The sequence below is a fragment of the Tyto alba genome, unplaced genomic scaffold (genome assembly GCF_018691265.1).
Source record: "Tyto alba isolate M040663 unplaced genomic scaffold, T.alba_DEE_v4.0 Super-Scaffold_20000042, whole genome shotgun sequence".
Taxonomy (NCBI): domain Eukaryota; kingdom Metazoa; phylum Chordata; class Aves; order Strigiformes; family Tytonidae; genus Tyto; species Tyto alba.
Genome location: NW_024881293.1, coordinates 529,384 through 553,216, shown reverse-complemented (window position 1 = coordinate 553,216; position 23,833 = coordinate 529,384). Strand labels below are relative to the sequence as shown.

General features: G+C 48.3%; 1 protein-coding gene across 6 annotated transcripts in view; it reads left to right on the top strand.

The window, feature by feature from the left end:
* Positions 1 to 1,668: 1,668 nt before the first annotated feature.
* Positions 1,669 to 23,833, top strand: part of ZBTB40 (zinc finger and BTB domain containing 40) — a 47,510-nt gene continuing 25,345 nt past the window's right edge. For 5 of the 6 annotated variants that reach the window (XR_006165485.1, XM_042794302.1, XM_042794299.1 and 2 more), the window contains exons 1-6: positions 1,669 to 1,803; positions 3,043 to 3,182; positions 10,202 to 10,989; positions 11,612 to 11,745; positions 18,661 to 18,856; positions 19,389 to 19,531. Coding sequence is in view for 5 of the 6 variants with exons in the window: in XM_042794302.1 (XP_042650236.1) it covers positions 10,263 to 10,989; positions 11,612 to 11,745; positions 18,661 to 18,856; positions 19,389 to 19,531 (1,200 nt within the window). In the remaining variant the exon portion in view is untranslated. The remainder of the gene's footprint in view (positions 1,804 to 3,042; positions 3,183 to 10,201; positions 10,990 to 11,611; positions 11,746 to 18,660; positions 18,857 to 19,388; positions 19,532 to 23,833) is intronic. The other variant, XM_042794300.1, reaches the window with a different exon arrangement.

Here is a 23,833-nt window from a genome sequence, read left to right as displayed (position 1 = left end):
TCCCTGAGGAGAGGGCTTGACAGTGGCTGGGACCCACAGTCCCAGGCCCTTTCTGCCGGTCTTGCTGCTCTCTACCAGGTCACACACAGCCTGGTCTCAAAGCTACATAGCCAAGGATATTACTCTCACCACCCCCATGCACTTATCCCGAAATTAGCACTTGTTTATGCAAATGAGTCGGCTCACTAGGTCCCCCCATCAATCCATCAATAGATGGCAGCACATTGCTCCCTTCCAGGCCTGGGAATACAAATGACAATGACCTGCTACTCCCTGCACCGCCTGGCGATTTTTTTTTTTTTTTCCCCGTGCAAAATACAGCCAAAATCTTTCTGCTTCCACAATGACACGAGTCAGACAAAATTTCCCCCAAGCACTGTCACATGTGCACAGAGGGACCGGCAGCTTTCGGGGGTGTGTGTGGGTGCTGTGCAACCCTACAGAAAGCCGAAACCGCCCCCTTAATGTTAACACACACAGGAGAGCAATCACACCTCCTCCGGCCAGGGCATGGTCTGCACACAGCTGTGATTTAGCAAGGCCGGCAGGGACAGCCGGTGGCCTCTGACTGTTCTCTGCCCTGGCTGCCTGATGGCAGGGGGCAGTCCCACTTTCTGGTGCCATCTGGAAGCTCTCAGAGCCTGCTGAAACGAAATGCACCCAGAGGCCCTCTCTGAGCTATGGGCTGGGTCAGATTACTGACAGAGAGACAGGGAACATAAACATACCAAGGTCTTTGAGAGGAACAAGGAGCACCCCTGCTATGCCAGTGTGCGTCTGTACAGAAATACAAATTGGGGTCTTACAGCCTCTGCTCTGAGAGATGGTTGCCTGCACACAGGCTCAGTGAGAACAGCCCGTTCCCACCCCATGTCCTGCCACATGCAGACCAATGCACAGCGAACACACGCAGAACCTTCAAAAGCATGGTGGCTTTCAGCATCTGGTGGCTCTATTGCCTCTCCTATTTCTTGGGGACAGCCATACGCCCTGGGGGGCCCTGCCAGGGTTGCCTGCAGCTCCCACCTCCCCGATTCACCTTCCAGGCCTGGTCACCCAGGTGTGTCCCCAGCCTGTGACGCACAGCCCCCCGTGAGTCCAGGGAACGTGTAGGGGACCACAATGGTAAAACGGCTGCCAGGCGCAGGCAGTTGTGCCAGCAGTGTGCTGTGAGGCAGAGGGCTGGCAACCGGAGCCAAAGCCGGAGCAGTGCCCACTGCCAGGACCACGTCCCTCTGCCCTGCTCACACACCCAGTGCCTCCAAAGTACGCCCATAACGGTGTCTCTGGAAGGCCCAGCAGGGCCCAGACCTCTCCTCCCCCTTGCCCAGCTCAGATCCAGAAGCAGACTTCGCTCCTGCCTGGGACCACCCCCCCGCCTCAGCCCGGCGGGCCCCTTGCACCACCACCGCTGGGCTGCTCGCCAACTGCCCGCCACCGCCGCAGCCGCACTCCTCCGGAAACGGGCGGCGGCTGCACCCCAGGAGGAGGATTTCTGATTAACCGGGGGGGCTCTGGGGGCGCAGGGAGCGGCGGGGCAGGGGGGAGGCCCGGCGGGGCCCTCCGCTCCCTCAGCGCGGCCCGCCGGGGGGTGGGGGGGACGGGCCCCGCGACAAGCACAACTGCGCATGCCCGGCCGCCCCTCCATCACGTGCCGCGGGACCCGGCCCGCTGCCGCTTCAACATGGCGGCGCGCAGCCCAGTGCCGCGGGGGGGGGTGTTGTCGTTGTTGAAGCTTTATTGTTCCCGCGGTGGCGGCCGCTGCCGCCGCGCCTCGTGTCCGCCGCGCCGCTCCCAATAAAGGTAAACATGGCGACGGTGGCGCCGGCCGGGCCGGGCCCGGGGGCGGCCGGGCCCACCCCACCCCCCCCCCCCGGTATGGGTGTCTCGGAGGGTCTCAGCTGGCAGCCCCCCCATCTCCTGCCTCCCCCGCCGCGCCGGGGCCTCGGCCCGGGGAGGGGGACGCAGAGCCCTTGCAGCTGGGCAGGGAGGCTGAAGGGAGTCCGCGGGCTGCCCTTGCCTACCGTCTGGCCGGGCCGTGGATCCCCCACGGGAGTGCTGTGTTAAAGCAAGGTGTGTTTGATAAGATGCTCCACGGGTGGCCAAAAAATGGAAGGACTGCTGTCGCTCTCCTTTAAAACACTACACGTGGCCCTGCTGCTGAAGGGAGCTGGTTGATTACATCCCTGCTGTGGAAAATAGGACAGGGGTCTTTCCTTTTGTAACCTACCCTTAAAAGCAAAGATGCTTCCACCAGAATTTTGGCTCTACTGGTGAGCTAGAGCCTGTCAGCTGGGCACTGCTAACCCCTCAGAGATATTTTTCATTAGGTGCCTTTTAGAGGCTCTTCGAGCAGTGTCCCTGGCTTGGGCAGAAGCTGTGAACCTCCTAGAAAGTATGTTAGATACACAAGGAAGGGAGTTACCTTGCTCTTCCGTGCCTTTTGTTATAGATTCCTCTCATTTGCTTTGGACCACTATTCATCTCTCTTCATTGAGATGATCAGTTAGAAGACTGACCCATCAAGGTACAAATTAACAGGTTTGCATTAAGCAGAGAAATCAGCGGTCTGATCCAGTTTCTTGTAATCACCAGCTTGATAAAGCTGCTGCAGAGGAGCAGGGAGAAGGGAGGAGCAGAGCTGCCCCTCTCTGTAGCAGCCTGTTCCCAGGTTGGGTTAGATGTGTTACAGAAATGTGCTGTGATGGGTCCTGGTCAGTAAAACCCACCTCCTCCAGAGAGGGACAGGCTTGTAGGTGAGTCTCAGGGATAATTTCTGCTCCTATGGTGGGAAGGAAGGCTGGCACAACTGGTTTATTGGCCCAGATATGACATAAGGCAGAATGATTCTGCAGGTTTTTGGTTAAGATGTACTAAGTGTCCTGTGTTTGAGGAGGAATTTGGGTTTCACACCCTGGTACAAGGACTGGGTGATACAGGAACAGCCTGTTGGAGTATGGACCAGAATGGAGGTTCTCTCTCAGCTGGCCACCCCAGCCTCTGTGCCCTGCTCATTTGCTCTTGTTTCATCTCTCCTTCCAGTATATTTTGAATTACCTGCCACAACATACCGCTTAAAGAAGGTGCTGAAAAATGTGCCCATTGTTGCCCAGACTGCAGCTCAGCAGTTATAGAAGTCTTCCAGGAGATGGAGGAAGTGAGTTGGCTTCCTGGGGTAAATGGTAAGCTTTTACATTGCTGCATCCTTCTCTGTTTTAAAGCAGCTGCACTCACATTTGAAGAGTTATTGTAGGTCCTTTTGGAGTTTCAGAGCTATGGTGGTGCTTCTCTGCTGGCCTGAAGCAAGAGGTGACAGTGGTGGAAGTCTAGGTGCCTCCTGGCTTTCAGTCTCGATAGATTCAGGGTAATTCTATGTACTTTACTAACAAGTCTGAGGGAATCAGTCCCTGTTTTGGGTTGACCATTCTTGAGAAGTGTAATTTTAAAGCTTTTTTTTTTTTTTTTTCCCCATGTTCTTCAAGAATCCTTTGGATCAAGGCACCTTACGGGTACATTGTGCCTTGTCTGGTCTTGGGTGTACGAACAAATGTCTTCTGCACTTTTGCTGACAGCAAAATGGATTGCAAAAGCTGGTCAAAGTAGTGGGGTGGGTTTTTTTTTTTTTTTTTTGTTGTTGTTGTTTGGGTTTGTTTCTTTGGGCTTGTTTTTTTTTTTAAGCCACTAATAATTTGCAGCACTCAATCTTCTCTGATGTAAACCTACCTGACAAAAAGGAGTTCTAGTGTCCAACTTTTGTTTTTTGAGGATATTATGGGAACCTGTAAAATAGCACTTTCACTGTTCTTGGGCAAAGTCAGACATGGATGAGCAGTGACTGGAGCAAACGTTGGCTGTTGCTTTGGGTTTGTGCTGGTTTTCCACTGTGTGATTTCATTCTCTTTTTGGGGCAGCCCTATTCCAGGAGGGATAGACAGCAGCCCTCGCTTTGAAGAACAATGGAAATCTTGTTGTTAAGAGTTGGAGCATACCTATTAGTTTTTCGATCCATTATATTTCCATTCAGAGCATCAGTGGAGAGAGATAGTCAAAGTGTTGCATGTCTTTTGAGCGGTATAGTCTGCTGCCTTTGGAGACTGTGGAATCCTACATTTAGTCAAAGTATTGCATATTTTCCTCTGTTATCTGTCTGCACTGATGCTATGAACTGAAATAAAATAGATTGAAAAACAAATTGGTATGCCCTGACTCCTTGTACTGGATTTTACATTATCTTCAGGGAGAGCTGCCTGCTCTGGCCCTTTGCAGCACCCTGGAGAAAGGTAATGACCCCTCAGCCTCTTTCAACACTTCAAAGATTGAATTACTTTTGGTGGGAGAGGTAGGAAAATTGAATTGCAGTACATGATTTTCTTTGTATGCTCATCATTTTAGTAACAAGAAAACAGGAAACTAGTAAACACACACAAAAAGTGTTTAGATTCTGATTTAAGGCTGTCACTGTCCTTAACTCCTCGGAGCTAACAACAGAAAGTTGCCCATCACTTGGAGGCTGCTGTTGTACCCAAGGGATTACAGGTCCAAGGAACATGAGAGAGAAAATCTCAGCTTTCTGTCCAGCTGCATTTACTGATTTACATGAGTCTTGTGAAATGAGCCTCTGAGTAAGTGCAAAATGAGCAGTGATGGGGTGAGCTCTGCTCACAGCAGCAGGGAGCCTTCCTGGGCTGGGACCTGCGCTTACTTCAATGGCCACTTTAGATTGTAGCTCCCTTGAGGAGAAAGCTAAGAGTGCTGGGAACAGGAGAGTTGCTAGGCTGCTCATGTGAGGCTGTCTGGTCAGCTCTAACAGAAGTGGCATTTACTTAAGACAGAGAAATTGGATTCTTCCATTTTGCTTATCTCGTTCTGTCCAATCCAGTTCTTTCTGCTTGCTTTGATTTAGCTTTTTAGAGCTTGCATAGAAATTGCTTTCTTCTTTTGCACCGGGTATGCACGGTGCTTTTAGGAAGCTTTAATATCCGTCTGTGCATTCCATTGCACTACGCTGTGCTGTCACCAGAGGGAGCAGAAGGCTGTGGGTTTGTGCTTTTAAAAACCACTGCGACGGTGTTGCTTAATTTCTTGGCAGTGCAGCAATAGTTGTTGGGGGTTTTTTAGAATTTTTTTTTTTTAAGCTAAAAAAAGCCTGCTCCATGTGCATCCCAAGGAGGAATTTCAGGCATGGAACCCATATTCAAGCTGGCCACTGAGATGCTACTAATCAATGCAGAAAGTACCTTTTGGTGTTATTAATTCCAGCAGGTGTGTTGACCAGCACCTTGTAAAAGCCCTTAATTATGGCAGTGAGAGCTATACAGAATCCTTTTGTGAAGGCCATGGTGGCATTAAAATTCTTTCTGTGCCCTGTGATGGACTTTCTGATGATGTGAGGTACTGCAGCAGCCTCGTAACTGCAAAGGAGGGATTGTATCATCTGTGCATCTTTGTAGCACCTATCTCTGCAGTCTCTAATTGTTAAAGTGCTCTTTCCTAAATTTCAGTTATCTTTTGATGAACCTAGTGATGTCCATGGCTTCTGGATCTTTTGATTCTGTATTGAAGTAATTATTTGAGTAATGAAGAGAAGTAATTTAATTTGGAAACTCCTTTTCAGTTATGTAGGTAGAATTAGGTGTTCCTGTTTCTTCCTTCTCTGTGAAGAAGTGTTGTTGCTGTCAACATATCCTTTCCTGTTCTAATGTAGCTTAAATAAAAATACATGACCCGCTCAAACTGTGGAGGTGTATGAGGACAGAAATACCAGGGAGAAAATCAAAAAGAGCTAGAACTGGATGCTGGGGGGTTATGTTTTGTGCAGACCTGTTCTGGACCTCCTGTACTTGGGAGGTTCAAAAGAAGGGGCTTCTCTCTGAATTGGGTGTCTTGAGAGCACTACCAGATGATAACTGCTGCTTAAGGATGAACAGGAGGACATTTATCAACGTGGTCGAGTAAAGCCTTAGGAATATTAGGCACTTTTGAAAATGCGACTCAAATTGATTGACTTTGCAGTCTCACTGGAAGTCAGTGGAATTAAAACTCCTAAACTACCTTGGTGTTCTCCCTGGAAAGTTAGCAGGATGAAGCTTAAGATGTCCTTTGAGGTTCCTCAAAAGATTAATCTGTTCACTTTGCAAAACCTGTCTGGAGGGTAGCAAAGCTGAGCAAATATCTCTCTCCTCTGCAGAGAGGAGAGTCAGAGTCTTCCGACTCAAGTGAGACAATATTTTGGAATAGGGCAGTGCTCTTGTCGCTCAGGTGTCAGAGACCCCAGAAGCAGCCCACTTACCTCAAGTGTGAAATTAATAAAAAACCCTGGTAAGCCTGGCTCCTGTTGCGGTTTAGGCCTGATTGGCAGCCAACCACAATGCAGCAGCTCTCTCTCCCTTCCCCTCCGGCAATGAGAAGGGACAGAGAGCCAGGCTTGGGGTTCAAGATAGGACTGGGATGGGGAAAAATCCCCCTTTTATGATCACGAGCAAAAGGCAGACTCGTTAGGGGAAGAAAAAAAGAACATACATTTATTACAGACACTAACAACACATAACAGAGTAGGTCAGTGAGAAGCATTGCCACATCTTGAGAACACCTTCCCCCCACCCCTCCCTTCTTCCCGGGCTCAGCTCTGCTCCCGATATCTCTACCTCCTCCCCCAGGGGCGCAGGGGCAGGGAATGGGGGGTGCAGGCAGCGCTGCCACTTCCCTTATCTTCGGTGAGGGGAGTGTCCGAAACTTGTTCCTCCTGCTCCATCGTGGTCCCCCTCTCACAGGAGACAGTCCTCCACAAACTTTCTCCGACATGAGTCCCTCCCACGGGCCGCAGCGTTCCCCACACTGCTCCGTCATGGGTCACTAACCTTCTCCGACTGGATTCCCTCCCACGGCTGCAGCCCTTCCCAAGCTGCTCCGGCGTGGGACTCCCCCGCATGCTGCAATCCTCCCAGGCTTGAATTACAGCAGTGGGGCTGCCTTTTCCCATGAGACCCCAGCCTTCTTCGGGCACAGAACCTTGATCAACTGAGCAGGAGCAACAGGCCATAAATCAATGTCTGCTCCACCGTAGATCTTCCATGGGTGGCGGGGGGGGCCGCCCTGCCGTCTCCCCACAGGATACAGGGGGGTCTCTGCTCCGGCACACCTCCCCCCTCCTTTCTTCCTCCGTTCCTCCACTGACCTTGGTGTTCATGCAGCTGCAGCAACTCCTCCTCACAAGTCCCACTGCCCGTCACCACGTCCCTTCTTAAATACGTTATCGCAGAGGCGCAGCCGATTGGCTCAATTTCCCAAACAGAAGTGGAGCTGACGTGGAGCTGGGGGAGCTTCGAGAAGCTTCTCACAGGGGGCCGCCCCGATAGCCCCCTCCCCTGCCACCAAAAAACTCCACCACTCACTCAACCCAGGACACTCCAAAGAGGTTGCAGAGAAGTAGCTTTAGGCTGAAAAAGTAACTGACTTTTTCTTACCAGTAGTGCTGGCAGAGGCAGATCGCTTGTGCTCTGTAAGCACTCATTGCTGCTGAAGTATTAGTTACTTGCTCTCAGAGAGATTCCCAGTTCAGCCCAGTTCCCCAGCCAAATCTCCCAAAAGCCGTCTAGAAGATGAAGCCAGACAAATTCGGGGCCTATAATTTAGCAGTTAGAATAACTATAGTGGTGGGGGGTCGTCCCCCTAAAAAGCAGTTGTTCTGGTGACTGGAAACCTTGCTGGAAGAGAAGCTTTGGCCAAACCCAAGTTACTGGGTCTGGAAATCTAGAGGCAGGGAGGGATAAGAAATCAGATTGCTGGTGGTGATCCTTTCTGGCTGTAAGCTTTGAGTAGAACACACTTCAGGGTTTTAAGTAGGGGGCAGTTGCCTTGAGCATGGTCTTGGCCATCACCCCTCATTAAAAAATGTCTGTTCTCTTTGGCAGGACTGGATCTTTGGGTTCCTATAATTAAAGAAGTAAAATGTATTGAAACAAATATGTCTGACCTAACTGGTCAGGACACATTTTCCAGTACTCTGAGTTGCTGTAATAAAGGAGACATGCTGCTAGGCTGCTTAGAGCTTTACTGTTTTGAGCTGTCATGAGCAAATATGTCTCCTACATTCTTGCCAGGAATACAGGGAGCAGACGGTGCTGCTGCTTCTTCCAGCTTGCCACTGTGGAAGCGATAGGTTTTATGCAGAAGACTAGTCATGGCAAAGTGAGCAGACATCTCTTTCAGTACATCAATGCTTACTTCCTGCCCTTTTGAAGGAAGAGCCGCAGCTATTATTATTTAACCAGCAGATCCAGTTTCATCTTAGATATTGGAATTCCTTCAGCTCCAAGGAAGGAGTGGGTGGACTAAAGCTGCCATTACGTTGAACCTGGCAAAAGAAACAGGTCTCTTCTCCCACGACCAGCAGCAACTCCACTGATGGCAGATTGGTTACTTGTGATTTACAATGGCGTGGGAGGATAGCAGAACCCACATGTTCAATGGGCTGGAAGTGCAGGTGGCTGGCCCTGTGCATGGGTGAGGGGGTGGATCTGGTACTTATGAAATAGCAGAGATGAGGTGCAGACCAGACAGCCTTTGGTAGCGATGTGCCTGGAGAAGCTCTGGTTCCTGGGAAGCAGGAGGGTGGAGTATCAGCAACTACTTAGCTTTCCCTACCTTCCAGAAAAGGACCCACCTACCATGTGCACTTGCTTCAAAGGTATTCAGATGGAGAGCATGACACCTCTGCTTTGAGGTGGTGTCAAAACCATCTGTGATCTTATCCTGATGACTGAAAAGCAGGTTACATAGTACTTCGTCTTTAAAGCATGGGGGAGCTCTTGGCTGAGCAGGAGAGCTATCATGCATCGGTGGTGTCCACCAACCAGTTGCTCAGCTGTCTGTAGCTTTGGTATGAAGTGATGTCTCTTGGCTCCCTCCTGTCTTCCTGCAGCCACTGCAGGCAGTGCCATGCAGGACAGCTGGAGTCCTGCCTGCCTATGGGCAGGAGGTCCCACTTTCCACACAGGCTGAACTCCAGAGGGGTTGGCACCTTGTGGATGTAAGATGCTAGCTCAACCTGCACCCAGCATCTGCTTGCAACTAGCAGTTTGGTGTAAGCTGGGAGTCCCTCCGAGCCTGCTTTCGTGCAAGGCAGTGCTTCACCTTGGTGTATGTGCATTGGCTTATTAAAGCTTGTGCCCTGGTGATAGGCAATATTACTCCTGTTCTCTACCAGTGAGTAGGAAGCTGAGTGCAAAGATGTTAAGCAGATGAAGGTCATGTAAATTGTGTCCATCCAGGTGCTCTTCCTCTAGTGCTCATGCTGTTTTGTTTCAGCATCATTGCCAGCACCAGTGTTAGGCGTCCTAGTGTGTAGACAAGGCAGGAACATCTTTATCTTGTCTAGCTTAGATAAAAACTCCAGATATCCCACTGATAAAAATTCTGTTGGCAGATGTCCTATCTATTCTCCCTCCTGCAGCCAGGTGGGGGGGAAAAGTAAAAGGGAGGCTCTGGTAGCTGGCATTAGGGCTGTGGACTTCTGCAAGAAATTACACCTTGGGGTAAAAGACTTGTAAATCAGTGAGTTAGGACTGTGCTGTGTTGAGAAAGGAGGTGCTGAAGGCCCTGGGCTGCAAGCAGACCTTTATCTCTAATGCTCGTGTGCCCCTGCTGATCTTAGCAGCGGTGTGGGGAGAAAATGAACTGGTCCCAAACCACTCAGTGCTTTTCAGGTCAAAACCAACAGCTGAGATTCTCTTATGTGTTTGGTAAGTGATCTGAACAGGTCTTCCTGCACTGCTTCCCCACCTACCCTTCCAGAAATCAGCTTCTGAAGTCAGCATCAGCTCCAGCTTCTGGATGCAGGGAAAGCCTGGCATTGCAATGCCTGATCTGAAGAGCACTTGCACCTCCTTGAGCTGTATGGTAGGAGGCACATCAGAGAGTCTCCTCTCCCTTTTTATAACTCCTGGGACTCAGTACTCATTCCCAAACTCTTTCTGATGTATTTATATTTGAACAGTATTTAGACTCTTCAGCTCCAGTTGGGTAAGCTGCTGAATTTGGGGAGTGTGAGTTCAGAATGGGGTCTCTTGCTGTAACCATTGAACTGCAGCATAGTGAACTACTAGGAGGCGTAAACTGAAAAGTAATTTTTGCTTACTCTTTCTTTCTGTCTGGCTACTATCTGAGCAAAGTGCTAACTGGATCCTTTATTTTTTTTCACTAGCTGGGCTTTCTGAAAGCGGTGTGGAGACCATGTCCAGAGGAGGCCAGTAGACCCTGGTGCCATGGAGCTTCCCAGTTACAGCAAGCAGCTGCTGCAGCAGCTGTATGCTCTCTGCAAAGAGCAGCAGTTCTGCGACTGCACCATCTTCATTGGGAATGTTCATTTTAGAGCACACAAGGTGGTTTTGGCTGCTGCCAGCCTGCTTTTTAAATCCTTGTTGGACAGCACAGACACCATCTCCATCGATGCTTCTGTGGTGACCCCTGAGGAGTTTGCACTCTTGCTGGAGATGATATACAGTGGCAAACTCCCACTGGGGAAACACAATTTCACCAAAGCTATCTCCGTGGCAGATAGTCTGCAGATGTTTGATGTGGCTGTTAGTTGCAAAAACCTCCTCAGGGACCTCATCAGCTGTTCTACTCAGGGCCAGGTAGTGAGTGAAGTCTCCAGCCAGGCAGCAGACTCATCTGGAAACCATGCTGAAGCTAATAACCTGCCCCAGTCTGAAAAACCTGATGAAGGGGAAACAGATATTATCCTTCCTCGGAGAGTTTCCCCTTTTCCTGGCCCTGTAGAAGCAGAAATGGAAGCAGATGTTTATCCTCCTGGCCAGGAACTTACCATGAATCACACCTGGGTTCACCAAGACATGATGTCGAGTGACTCTACATCCCTCCAGGAGGATTCAGGCTCTAGTCCTGATCAGCCTTCCCATGCTGAGCAGGGTGGTTGTGTGGAAGAGAAGCTTGCTGAGCCTCCAGAGGAGAAAGGAGTGGGGGATTTAGGTGAGACTTCACATGTCTGGGCACAGCATTACCTCTTACTTGCAAACCCATTGACTCATGTTTTCCTGTTATGGAGGATCTGTGTTTGTTCTTTATAGTTTGGCATGGGTTGGGAGCAGCACCAACATGTATCCTTTTTCTGCAGGGGCTTCCTTTCTTTGGCACAGTGCAATATTCTGCTTTGGCCTTTGCAGTTGCTTCATGCTCACCGCTTTACCAGAGCCATATTGAGCAAAATTTTTCTTACCCATGCATGTGATTGTGTCTGACATACAGTGGGATCTGCATTAGTGGAGGACATGAGGTTGATAAGGCATTCTTTATAACAGTAAGTGGACAGAGTTGCTTGCTAATTCTACCTTATCCTTTAAACATTATCCTTCAGCATGGGAGGAAAGCAGAGTCTGTACTGGGTTTAAAATAAATGTTCCATTTATAACTGGTGTTAAATAAACTGTTGGTTTTCCCTCCAGGCTGCATGATATCTTTAGAAGGGATTTGTGAGTCACAGCTTCCCTATTATAGCCAATGTGCTGGCTACAGACTGATGCCTTTCAATCACATCATGCTTTCTGTGAATCCCTTCAATTAGCAAATAACTCATCTTGTTTCTCTCACACAGCAGCAGAGAGTAAAAGCTGTAAACTGCATTTCTTTCTTCGATATGAAAGTGTTTTCTCTGAGGCCCTTTCTGATGCCCAGGCTGTGCTGAAAAGACTAGAAGAATGCAGAGAAATTGATGCCTTTCAAAAGGAGGTAGGTGTGTTTACTGGGGTAGATGATACAAGTTTTTTTTTCACCCTGCTGAGGGCTAGAATAGTTTGTGCCCTGTTTAGGAAATTGTTTCATGGGCAACTGGGGCTCTGGTGCCTGGTTGTTTGAAGGGCAACATGTGCTCACCTGAACAACGCCCTGGAGAGAAGCATCTGTAAGAGCAAGCTGCTCATGCATGTAGGTAAAGTGTATGTTCTACCCTGAAGACATCTTTGTTGCGTTGTAGGAGAGCTCCAGCGCTGATTTCTCTTCTCCTGTTTATGGCATTTGCTTCGGGAACTGTATCGACTTGTAAACGACTGACATATGAGATCCCAAAATAGACTTCCTGAGCCCTCAGTGAGGGCTTGCTGGGGAGCATCTGCTCCGCTCTGCGTACGGCAGGCTGCTCGTGGGGAAGTGTTACGGGAGGGCAGTGGGTGCTGCTCTGTGGCGCTTCCCCTGGTGTTGTGCCGCTTTAAAAGCAGCTGTCGCTGGTGAACGATGCTCTAGTTACTGTTGGAGGGGATAGCTGAGTCTGGTGCGTGGTTAGTGCTGAAGGATACTCTGGGCTCTGAACCAGCTGTGATACTGTCTCAAGGCCACCACAGAAACAGCAAGTTATGTCCGTATTGGTGTAGCAGCGGTGTGGGAGGACACGGAGCTTGGAAATGATTGAAGTGGGTCCGTGTGGGCACTCATGCTGGTTGCATGTGGCTGCGTGATCGCAGGCTCTGCAAAAAAAGCTGTGGCCACTGCGGAGTGCGGATGGGACTGAACTTGTTCTCCTCACCCCAGATGTTTCTGATAGAGTGTTTTTCATACCAGGTTGCATGAACTGCCCTGTGTACCTTTTCTGTGTGTGGAAAAAAATAGAATGCAACAGTTCTATTGCTGGCTCTTCAGTGGTTCCACATTTAGCTGGCCTTTTGAAGCCGAGAAGTGCTATTCCCTGGGTTGGAGGATTATGATGCTCCGTAGGTTCCCATGTGCTTGCTGGCTGGGAAGCTGTCTGGATTCAAGTCACTTGGTCCCTCCAGTACCAGTATCATCATGGGACGTGGGACATTTTGGCTGTGGTGTCGTTCTGCTTTTAAAAAACCCAAGGCAACATGTTTATTAGGAAAAAAACCCTGCATGACAGCAGGGAGGAGTATTCCCTCGAGTTGGGGAGTGCAGGTTTCTTTTCTGATGAGCCTTTAAACGTTCACAGAGGGAAACTTGTGTTCTTTTAGCTGCTGACCCTCCTGATGGTGTTGAATCTATGGGGCATTAGGAGGGAGATGTGTGCTCTAATTTGTGTTTGTAGCAGCAAGAGTGGCTGGGCTGACAAGCACGTGTGAGTGCATTGCTCTCAGCATGTCTGTGTGCGATGAGAAGGATTAGGTTTTTGTACGTTTGTTCATCACCCTGATCAGAAAGATCTGTCAGGTCTAAGGTTTTACCTATTCTGCACCTTGGCAATTGGAGCAGAGCTGCGGAGGGTGCTGTGCAATGTGGATGGGTGCTGCCAGAAAGGATTTGGCAGCTCCATGCACCCGTGCCAGCAGGCATCACCTGTGCTGGCATGCCTTCCCTTGCCTGCTTGTGCTGCCTGCACGGTCACAGGGCAGAACCTCACCTGCAGAGTGCTCAGGCAGGCATGCTGCCTTACTTCTGCTCTGCATCACAGCCCCATTTTCTATTGCTTTGCAGTCACTGTTGTCTCACGTTTCTTCAGCACGTCCAAGACCCAGCAGGTGAGGTTCACAGACCCATGCCCAGCCCTTTATGCTCCCCCATGAGCTGTTGCAGCAGAAGGCAAATGAGAGGCAGTGGAGCTCAGAGACAGTTCGGGTGTCTGACCGCAAAATGGCAGCTGGACAATTTTTCTGCAGCTATAAATAAATGCTGAATAAATGAGAAATGGATTTTCTTTGAGCCTTCCTGAAAAATCACTTCTCAGCTGTGACAAGCATGAAAAGTGTCAGCCCCAGATCAGTGGGGGGTACAGACTGCAGCATGTTGTAAGCAAAGGCTCAGCCAGATCTCTCTCTGTGCTCCCCTCCGAGACAAACAGAACCTGTGGGCACCGGCTCCAAGCCTGGACTCTGTTTCCAGCAGACGGATTAGCTTTTTCCCACAAGGGCCCAGTGTTTTCTTCAGAGGAAGTGCAGTGGTGTGTTTTTAAAGTCATGCTTAAAGTGCAAGTTCAGCTCCAAAGAACCCAGCTTGGGATGTGTAATTAAAGCGGAGATTGTGCCACTGGTAGATGTCAATGGATTTTATTTTTTTCCTCCCTTTTTTTGTATTATTTTGCTAGTCATTTGCTTGAAGTCTCTTAGGGGCTTTGGGCACGCGTAAGTGTTGGTCTGGAAGCCAATGAGATGCCGTTTCTTCACACTGAGCATTCTTGGTGAGCGTGCTTGCTCTGCTACAGGGGAGAACTTCCATTCCTCATGCATGTCCTCCTCCTACTCAAGGAGCCTTTTGTGAGTGGCTTATCTCTATAGGCAAGCAGTGGTGTGTTCTGGACAGCAAAGCCCAGGCAGTGTGGGGGCTTGCAGGTGTTTGTGGGGGTTTTGCAAGCCTGCCTGTTGACACTGAGGCTGTCCTGGTGCTCAGGCTCCTCTGGTTTCAGTGGGATTTTGCTTTGGATATAGCCTCTGTATTTCTATTCCTTTGCTCATGAGTTTGTCCCTGCATGGGTGCCTTGTTCCCCTCAGTGCTCCTGTGTGCTTCCCTCTGGTGTTGCTGCCTTATTTCCTGCCACCTCCAGTGGAAATTTGTTAGGCCGTGGGGTTTTTCCCCAAGGAAGTTTGTGGTGCAGGGCTTGCTTTTGTGAGAATTATTGCTTCTCTCTAAGTCTGATGTTACGTTCTGCTCCCTGGGCTGAAAAATGTGGATGGGTTGCTTTTCTGTTTAGGGAGATGTGATTCTTGTTTTTGTTTTAGAGTCTCTCTGTGTATGTCACATAAACTGTTCCTATCTAATTTGTTTCTGGCTTGGATGAAACCTGGTTGGAAATGAGAACAAGACTGAAATTGCAGTAATTTGGGGAAGCATAGAAGAGCTTTGCTGGTGTCAAGTCTTATCTTCCTGTGCTCTCTTAGAGAAACTCAATTCAAGTTATTGCACAGCTCATTTGTTCCTTCTACTAGTGGGTTCAGATGAAGTGGGGGTGCGTAGATTCTCCCATGTAAAATAAATGTCACTGTGCTTGTGGATCATTTCCATTGCCTATGGGCCTGTCCAATTATTGTTGTCCTTCGTTTGCAGCTGCAGGGATTTCTGGATGCAGCAGAATAAAGAAGTTTCCCATTATCTTCTGCATCCTAATTAGGAATGATAGGTTGTGAGGGTTTTATTTCATGGTGGCAGAGATGGAGAACTTTTTTGCCCTCTGTTCTGGTGTACTTGTGTGGAAGTTTGGGCTAAACTTTTGTTCCTGTTGTGTGGAGAGCAAGCAGGGGTTAGCATTCTCCACAGAGCCTTTCTGGTACTGGAGTCTCTCTCAGTCACATACAAATGCAGGCATGAAAAAAAAAAAAACCAAACACTTCAGATATCAGAACCAGAAATGGGGACGTAGTTTTCTCTAATTATTGTATGCACAGTGATAGCTGATAGACTTCATGATGCGGTCATGGCCTACAAATTTCTCTGTGGTCCAGAGGTGTAGAGCCAGTCCCTGTGCTGACCCTATGGGCAGTGGCTCTGTCCGTGCAGGTTTTCAATGGCTTTTTTTATATTTGCTTCATCTTACGCACGTCAAAAATGAATCAGTAGAAAAACCCAAAGCATCTTGCATTCACAGGGGACTAATGATTATGTCTCTGGAAGTTTCCCTGCAGTGTCCAGCCGCAGGGAACTTGCAGCTTGCTGAATGGCCAGTGCAGCTCTCCTTGGGGAATGGAGGTGGCATTGAGGTGCTGGCACAGGAGTTACCACATTCAGGAGTGAGTGTTCTAACTGAATGTGCCTTGGCTTGTGAGGGAGGTCTGAAGGGAGCTAGCTTCTGTCACCTGAAACCCTGTGACTCTCCGGCTTGTCTCTTGTAGATCCTTCCCCACCACCCTTTGGGTGCTTGCATTCATTCTAAAGCTGATGCTTGAGGGAGATCACTCAGTAATAGTCACTAAAGCGGCTTTTTGCTGAGATGTGCTCTCACAGTGGGAGCAGGAGCATGGATAGGACATGAAAATCTATAACCCTGCTTGCCCACCTGTAGGGAAGAGGCTAGTGGCCAGCTGGGCTAATATCTGCACTGGTCTGCCCTCCTTCTCTCCACACATCCCTGGGTAAAGTCCTCAGGGTACCCTGCACAGTCTTGATTTTGGGCCATTGCACTCCCTGGTAGAATGTGCATTACTTGCCCATCTGGTTGAGGTCCTCTCTGGGTCCCAGGATGTGCCCCAACATGGCACACCAGTTTTGTTCAGCCCAGCCCAGGCTCAGGGTTACTTCGTGCAGGGCCAGCCACCAGCTGTTCTTTGAGCATCCCTGTCCCCGCCCAGAAAAACTTAATCTCATGGTCGATCATGTTGGAGAGGAAGGTGGAGGTCCCAGAGGCACTGTCTTCCTAGGAGTGTTGTGGATTGGTGTGAGAGAGATTAGTGTCTGGCTGGGAGGACACAGTGCTAACGCAGCACTTGCCCATTTCAAAAGCAGGTTGTATCTCTGCGTGAGCAGCATTGTGCATCTTCCTATCCAAAGTGACAGGGGATGTTGGAAGGAGCAGAAGATAATAAGGAGCAATGGACAGAGCAAGGAATCCTGTGGGGGGCCAAAGGGAGACAGCAGTGTGGGAATTGAATGTATTAGGAAAGAAGTCTGGAAAAATGGAAAATCTGGAGATGACATGGAGAGATAGGAGACCTGCCTCCTGTGGCATTTCCTGCAGGGATTCCTGTTCAGAGCTTGCCTTGGAGCTGCCTTGGAAACAGGGAGGTTTGAGATGAACTGGGAGGGCTGTTTCATGCTTTGTGACCACTGGGGAACTGAGGAGTGCTGTGGCCACCAGAACTGACACCCCCCAACTGGGACCAGACTTCTCAGAGGACATTGAACCTATTTGGTGGCACAGCTCAAGTTTAATCCAGGTCTTGGTAACTCGGTTTCCCTGCTTAGAGAGCCTGTCTCTTGCTCCAGTCTGGAAGCTGGATGTATGCTAATTTGTGCCAATTTGTCCTTGAAGGGTTTTGCAAGTGTCCCAGGCAGTGAAAACATAATGGATCAGGCTGTAATTCATGGGCACCTGATGACTAAGTGGAAGCTGGGGTTCCAGCTGATACGAGTATTTCTCAATTTTTTCCAGGATCTTTGGGAATAGTTAGTTCTTCAATGTAAGTCTAAAATGTGCTGTGTGCTCTTTCAAAACAGTGTTGAAAGGTTGCTGTTCCCACTGAGCAACGTGTCTGAGGAAAGGTCTTCCAGAAAGAGACAATAAATAGCAGAGCCTTTCAGTTTCTGAAAACTCATTTCCATTAACCAAATCCATGCACTGAGGAAGGGATGTTATCTGAAGCTCTGGGTAGCAATGCTGTGCTGATTTTAATTTTAAAAAATAAAAATTAAAATGAAAAAAATATTGCTACAGTGCAAGTTACTTTTCATCCATATTAGTAAAAACATGTATTTGGCAGGGTGGTGAGTACTTTTAGGATGGTGAGAGTCAAGGTATTTTGTGTTTTACAGGATCATTTTGATCTGAAAGGGGCCAGGCATGCAAACCTTGAGTACAAATATGATCTGGTTATCGAGTCTCATTACAAATTAATGTTTGCATTAATAAAATACCTTTAAGCTTGTTCTTCAGCACGTCTGCAGCATCTCCTTTATTCCTTTATAACAGAGTCCTTCATGTCCACGTCTCTCTGTTCAGCAGGAAAAATGCCGTTAGCGGGTAAGAGCTGGGGCTCCTGCAGCTTCCCCTCTGTGAATACTCTTTGCAATAGGTCACTGCACTGTCACGCTGCCCTAATATATGAGCATTTACACCTGCTAGGAGAAGCAAGTCCACCATCCCCCTGGTGCAGCCCCAAGCAGTTGCATTCAGTCTTTTTATCATAGAAATAAAAATGACAATGACAGCAGAAAATGGCCGCTCTCTCTGGAGCTGGGCTAAGCTCTCCACTTCAAAGGTACTTTTATAGCATCCCTGGAGTCTCTAATAAAGGACGTCTGCTCTGAAAGGCTGGCATCTCTCCTGGAGAGCTGGGAAGTGTGTGTCTTTAGGGGCAATATTTACAGCGTTAAAGGGCTCCGGGGAAATGGGAGCAAGAGTTACAGCTTATTTTTTTTCCTTTTATTTCCATAACTGCGCAGGCATGTTTGCCTCTGGTTGCTGTTTTGGGTCACTGGAGTGGGTTTTGGAGCTCTGGGTGTGATTGCCAGGCGTGCTGAGAGCCCACAACACTCAGAGTTTGCGTGCCTCCTCTCCAAAGCTTTTTCTAAGAGACTCAACTCCATTGTGACTTGAGGATGGAGGTTCCTGAAAGTCCCACTTAAAATGCTCTCTGCTTTCTGTGCAAGTGATCTCTCCCGGTTCTGCAGTGAAATCTAGTATCCCCTGTCCTAGCCTCGGGCTTCTGAAGTAACGGTGTTTAAACCATCTGTTTTTAGGACTCTTAGACTTACTGGCATTTGGCTCTTAGCGGGGGAAATGAGGAGATGTTTGATGCTGGAACCAGCTCCAGTTTGTGGGACTCACTGTATAGAGAAGGGCTGGCAGGCAGGGCTTGCTCCCCTCCTTGCCAAGGCTTGTGGCTGCAGACTGGAGCTTCAGTTCAATGGTGTGTATCTATGTGGTTGTTTTTTGTTTTGTTAATTTTTTGTCTCCTGAACAAAAATCCCAGGATTCTGCTTTTTGTATCTGTTTGTGTAGGGCAGTTGACTCTGTTATTAAAACCTTGACTGTGTTTGCCTGTTCTGTTGTAGTCTCTGGTTGCCTGTCTGATAGAGGCAGGGGAACAGTCGGTGTTCAAGAAACTGCTGAGCAAAGTGGAGGATGCTCAGACCCTGGATCCTCAGGCCCTCGTGTCTTTACTGAAGCTGTTTCAAGATGCGAATCCTAAAGTGAGAGCGGCTTTGCTGGAGAGGGAAGAGGGCAGTGGAGAAACCCTGAAGCAAACAGGTACAGAAGTGGGTGCAGCCTCTGGCAAAGCGAGTGGGCAACCTTACAGACAAAGCAGGTCTCCAGAAACCAGGTATCTTTCCTAGGATGCAGGAGGTTTATCATGTGCTGGCCAAGATCCTGGAGCGCTTCCGTCCCGCAGCAGTGGGGTGAGGGCAACGCAGGGCTCTTCCCATCGCTGCCTGGAGGGCTGGATCGATGGCTGCACGGCCAGCATGAGTCAGAGCACAGCTGAGCCTCAGCATTGAAAGCTCCTTTCTTACTTGAGTCTGACACAAAGCAATGGCCTTGCAAACCTGATGTTAACCTCCAGCTTGCTTTATGGCTTTGTGCTCTGTTAGATAAATGAGACGTTTTCCTTTCATAGAGTTTAAAGAGAATAGTAAAGTGTTTTTTCTCTGCTGCTTGTGCTTGGGATGAGCTTTGCTATTCACTTAGATCTTTCACATAATCTTACTCACTTCAGGAGCCTGTTAGTTCCTTCAGACTGACTTGTTTCTTCTCTTGTGTTTCTGAATCCTTTTCTCCCTAGAGAGCACAGATGAGGGAGAGACGCTGACTGCTCGCTTGCTGGGATGCAGGGAGGAGCTGATCCAGAGCGTGACACAGCTGAGCCCCATTGTAGAGTTCCTGGAGGCAGCAGAAGAGGGATTCCTGACTGCCTCGGAGAAGCGGGTAAAAAAAATCTGAAATAAGGAAAACTGTGGGTGAGAGGGGATGGGTGTGTGTCTGCAAGGCAACGTGGTACCACATGGTTTGCCAAGTGATGTGCTAGCCTCGCCCGGCAATTTCACCTCCCTTTTGCACAGCACGGACTGCACATTTGTGTTCTCAGGTCCTTCTGTGCTGGATTGTGGGAATAGTGGAATCTGAGCTGTGGAGGCAGCCTCAAGACCAGGATAAACACTGCCTGGCACAGTGTCAGACTGCTCCTGCAAGCAGAGCCTGGGGCAGAGGAGGGGCCTGGTGCTTCTTGTAGACCCTGAAAATGCTTTTTTATGAGCCCAGAGAAGGCTCTGTAGTGGAGTTTGGTTAGCAGAACCACTAATACCTCTGTGCTGCCTGCTTGCTGGTTATGTCCCTGTGTATGTGATCATCAGCTTACCTTTCAGCTGACTCTCCTAGCTTGAAGTCCTTTCTTTAACTCTTATCACACAGTTGCCTGCAGGTGTAGCACATCCACTGACTTTTTTTTTTTTTCTTTTGTATTTTTTATGTGTTGAATGCAGCAGTTGGTGGGGAGGACTGTTGGTTACCTGTAAGCAATTGCATTATGTGTGCTAATTTGCAGAAGCCGTAAAGGACAAAATATTTTGTTTAACCTGCTTCCCTTTGTGTTGGGGGTGCTGGCTATACCTTGCCTGTGCAGCTGAAACTCGCAGGGTGCCCTCGCATGCTATGTTCAGTATACAGCTTGCAGACCTCCTGTCCTAGTTTGTCACATCAGTTAGTTCCCCTGACGCAGGATTAGAGTGAGTGGAAAGCACTGTTGTGCTCAGTGGCATGAATGATGTCTGCTTTCTGTCTGAGTGAGCCTGACCAGAGCCATGACAGGTGGGCTGAGAACCTCTGCTCATCTCATAAGTCCCCCAATGAACGTCTTGTTCACATGCACAAGGTCCCTGGCCAAGTGTCCAGTGTAGAGCATCCCTGAGTATGGCTTCAGCTCAGTGCAGGAGGGCCAAAGAAGGTGATGCCATCAGAGGTATCCGCCTTGTCCTTGTGGTCTAGGGTGTGACTGGCAGCTAATGAATTTTCCCCTCTGAAAATAGCATGGCTGAGCCTAGAATGGGGAAGTGAGAGGAGAGAGCAAGGCATGAATACAGCAGAGGACTCAGAATCTACTGAGGATTTTGCAGCTGTCAGCAGAGACCTGTGCAGGGTGCCTGGAGCTGAGCTCCTAGCTGTGAAAGCTGCATCAGCAGTGGGGAGATTAGGATTTTTCATATATGCCTACTCATGTTGCAGCGCGGCCTTTCTTTTAAGGGCTGCACCTTTTCACTGCACTCTTCTTTTTGTCTTCATGAAATTAGATAGTGAAAATGCAGCCATTTTTTTTTCTCCCTTCCCGTTGGAAAAAACAAAGCAAAACAAAACCCAAACCAAACTCATTCTGCTATCATAATTCTGCTCCTTGGGCACAGGATATAGTCTTTAATTGCATCATCATATATTATGGGACTCCTGCCTCATTTGATGAGAGGGGTAGTGTTATTCAGTATTTCTTTTTATCCTCTTCAGTCACTGTATGATCCATTTGCTGCGGAGCCTCCAAACGCTGCTCCGAATACAAAATCCTTCTCCTTTCTATGGCATCCCTTCATGTTCTTGTTTTAGCCTACAGGTTCCCAGCAAATAAAAAATGTACTTGGGGAGCACTCCAGTGAGGCTGGGTGCAGAGTTTTTTCCCTGCTGCGGCACACGAAAATAAGGCAGAAATTGCCAAGTGTAGGCTGACTTGGGGGGGGGGGGGCGGTTTCCCTTTTTTTCAGCCTTGCTTTATTTGCTTATTTCCTCCACTCACTGCCCCTCAGACAAGTGGAAAAGTGCTTAGTTATTTCAGTAGTTTAAAACAGTGGGCCCGTGACATATGTGCAGTTGAGATCTGTGGTGTCTCAGGTGCAATACTGGGAAAATGAACATGGAATTAGTAGCCACCTCTGAAGGTTTCGTTTCACCTGCTTCATCCAGCATTGCACTAGAGCTCTTGGATGGCAGAGATAGGATCTAGTTCTCCAAGGGCTCATAAAGACAAGGTTTTCCTTTTTCTTCTCACAGTCACTGCCTCATTAGCAACACATTTATTTAGCAAGGCAAGTGCAAGTTTTACATGTAACAGCCTTTTTTCTAGGCAACTGGGTTCTTTTTGTGCCTGGTCCAAGCTGTGCATGGACCAAGTCTGATTTTCTTTGCTGGAAAACCAGTACATGATGTGTTGTGAAGCCTCTTTGTAAATCCCTGTTTTTCTGGGGAACTTTTTACCTACCATTTCTATTTTTTTGAGCACTTAACTTTGTAGTTTTATTAGTGTTTCTGTAATGTGGGGAGGTAGGGTGGAGGATTTGGGGGTGGGTTGGATGCAGATTATTACTTAAACGAAATAAACTTGGATACAAAGGAAGAGCAGGTAACCCCTCATGCAAGGTGTCCCATGGCTTAGGTCTTTGCAGAGTTCAGAGCAACCAGTGCACAGTATTGCCCTGAACCCAGAGCATCAGAGTAGCTGGTAGAAACATCTCTCCTCTCCTTCTGTCTAGGCTCTCTTTTAGAGGGGACTTGGGTATTGTGAGCTATGTGCTTTCCCTCCCCTTTGACTCAGTGCCTACATAGCTTGATGCTCAAACCAAACTGCTTCAGAGCTAGGACAGGTATCAGTGACAACACAAGCAAAGTTACTGGCTGTTGTAGGAGCAATCTTAACTGGATGTGCTAGAGGATGGAGAAGCCCTGCTGAAAGCAGAAAGGGGGCGATGTTTTCTTACTGTCTCACCCAGTGTTGTCAAAATGAGTCTCAAAATGTCAGCGCTGCATCTCCTGCTGCCAGGGACATCACTTCTGTGCCTGTTGACACTTGCCTGGGAGCAGTGGTAGCATGAGCTCCCCAAAAGGATGGTGCTCTTGTACCCCTTTTTGTGTCCTCTTGAAAGAGGAGTTCAGACTGAGTGATCCAGTCAGATCAGTGTGAATTAGAGGGGAGGATATGTCAACAGGTTCGCCAACAGAGTTTTGGCTATAAAAGGACAGATCTTTAGAAATGAGAGAAACTAATTAATGAGATCAGCTGCTTGTAAGAGCACAGGAGGAGCTGTTGAATTAGTTTCTTTTATGTTAAAGGTGGGAAAACTGTCTGAAGTTTGGATCCTCAATGGGAGAGAAGAATTTGTATGATAGGTTACAGACCTGAGTCTCAATAACTTGAGGAAGAATATTAGGACCTGCAAGGAATGGCTGAAATGTCCGATGGGCAAAGAAATGTACTTCAGAGGTATGAAGAGAGTCCTGCAGTACGTCACGCTGCTGGGCATCACAGGCTACATTGAGGCAAGCAACAAATGTTTGATGAAGTAAATAAAAAGAATAATGAGAAGAAATCACTGTCAAACTCATGACTGAGCCTAGGGACAAATCCAGGAGAGATACAGAAACAGACATTTCCTGCAGCTGAAGTGAAACCACAACTCAAAGGGCATCCCCCAAGCAGGCTGGAGGTGCTGACACACATGGCTATGAGAGCAACAGCAAGGTTTATTACTGTATTTTCTCAGTTGAGAGTGGTCCCTACAATTGATGACCAGGACAGATGTGGGGGAGGGAAGCAGTGACCTAGGCAGCCAGCTCTGTTCTTACACAGGAATATGTGTTGGGGCAGGCTGGAAGGGTACATGTAGCTGAAGCACTGCATGTAAACAAAAAAATGGGATAAAATGCAGAAAGGGTGTTCAAGTAAATTGTGTCTGCCTGACCTGGAATCCCTATTTGATGAAATAAAAATGGGTTTTTCTGCCTTGATCTAAACTTAAGCAAAAGTTTGAATTTCATGTGAGGAAGTTGTTAAACTAGAGGAAGTGGTAATATTAAAAAAGGATGTATCTTATTGGGAGATAACCACAGATTGTGCTGAAAGCGGGACTGACAGCTTGAAGCAATGTTACCAGTGGGATTCTTGGCACTTACTTAATATTAATGCTAATGTTATTGACACAAAAATATCCGAACATGCTCAGCAAAACTGGGATCTTTTGTCCACACAGAGAAGGATCTCCAAGAGTGAGAAGAATTACATAGCTGCAGAGCTAAGCAATGAGAATTGAATGGCGTGGTAGTATAAAGTGAAGGGCGTGCATTTAGATGCAGTAACAAGAACTAAGAATTAAGGCCTCATCTGAAATTTCTGTGTGCAGCTCCAGTCTTGTTCAAAAAAGATGAATTCATATTGAAGCAGAGACAGATCTGCAGTCATATGATTATGAGAGTGGA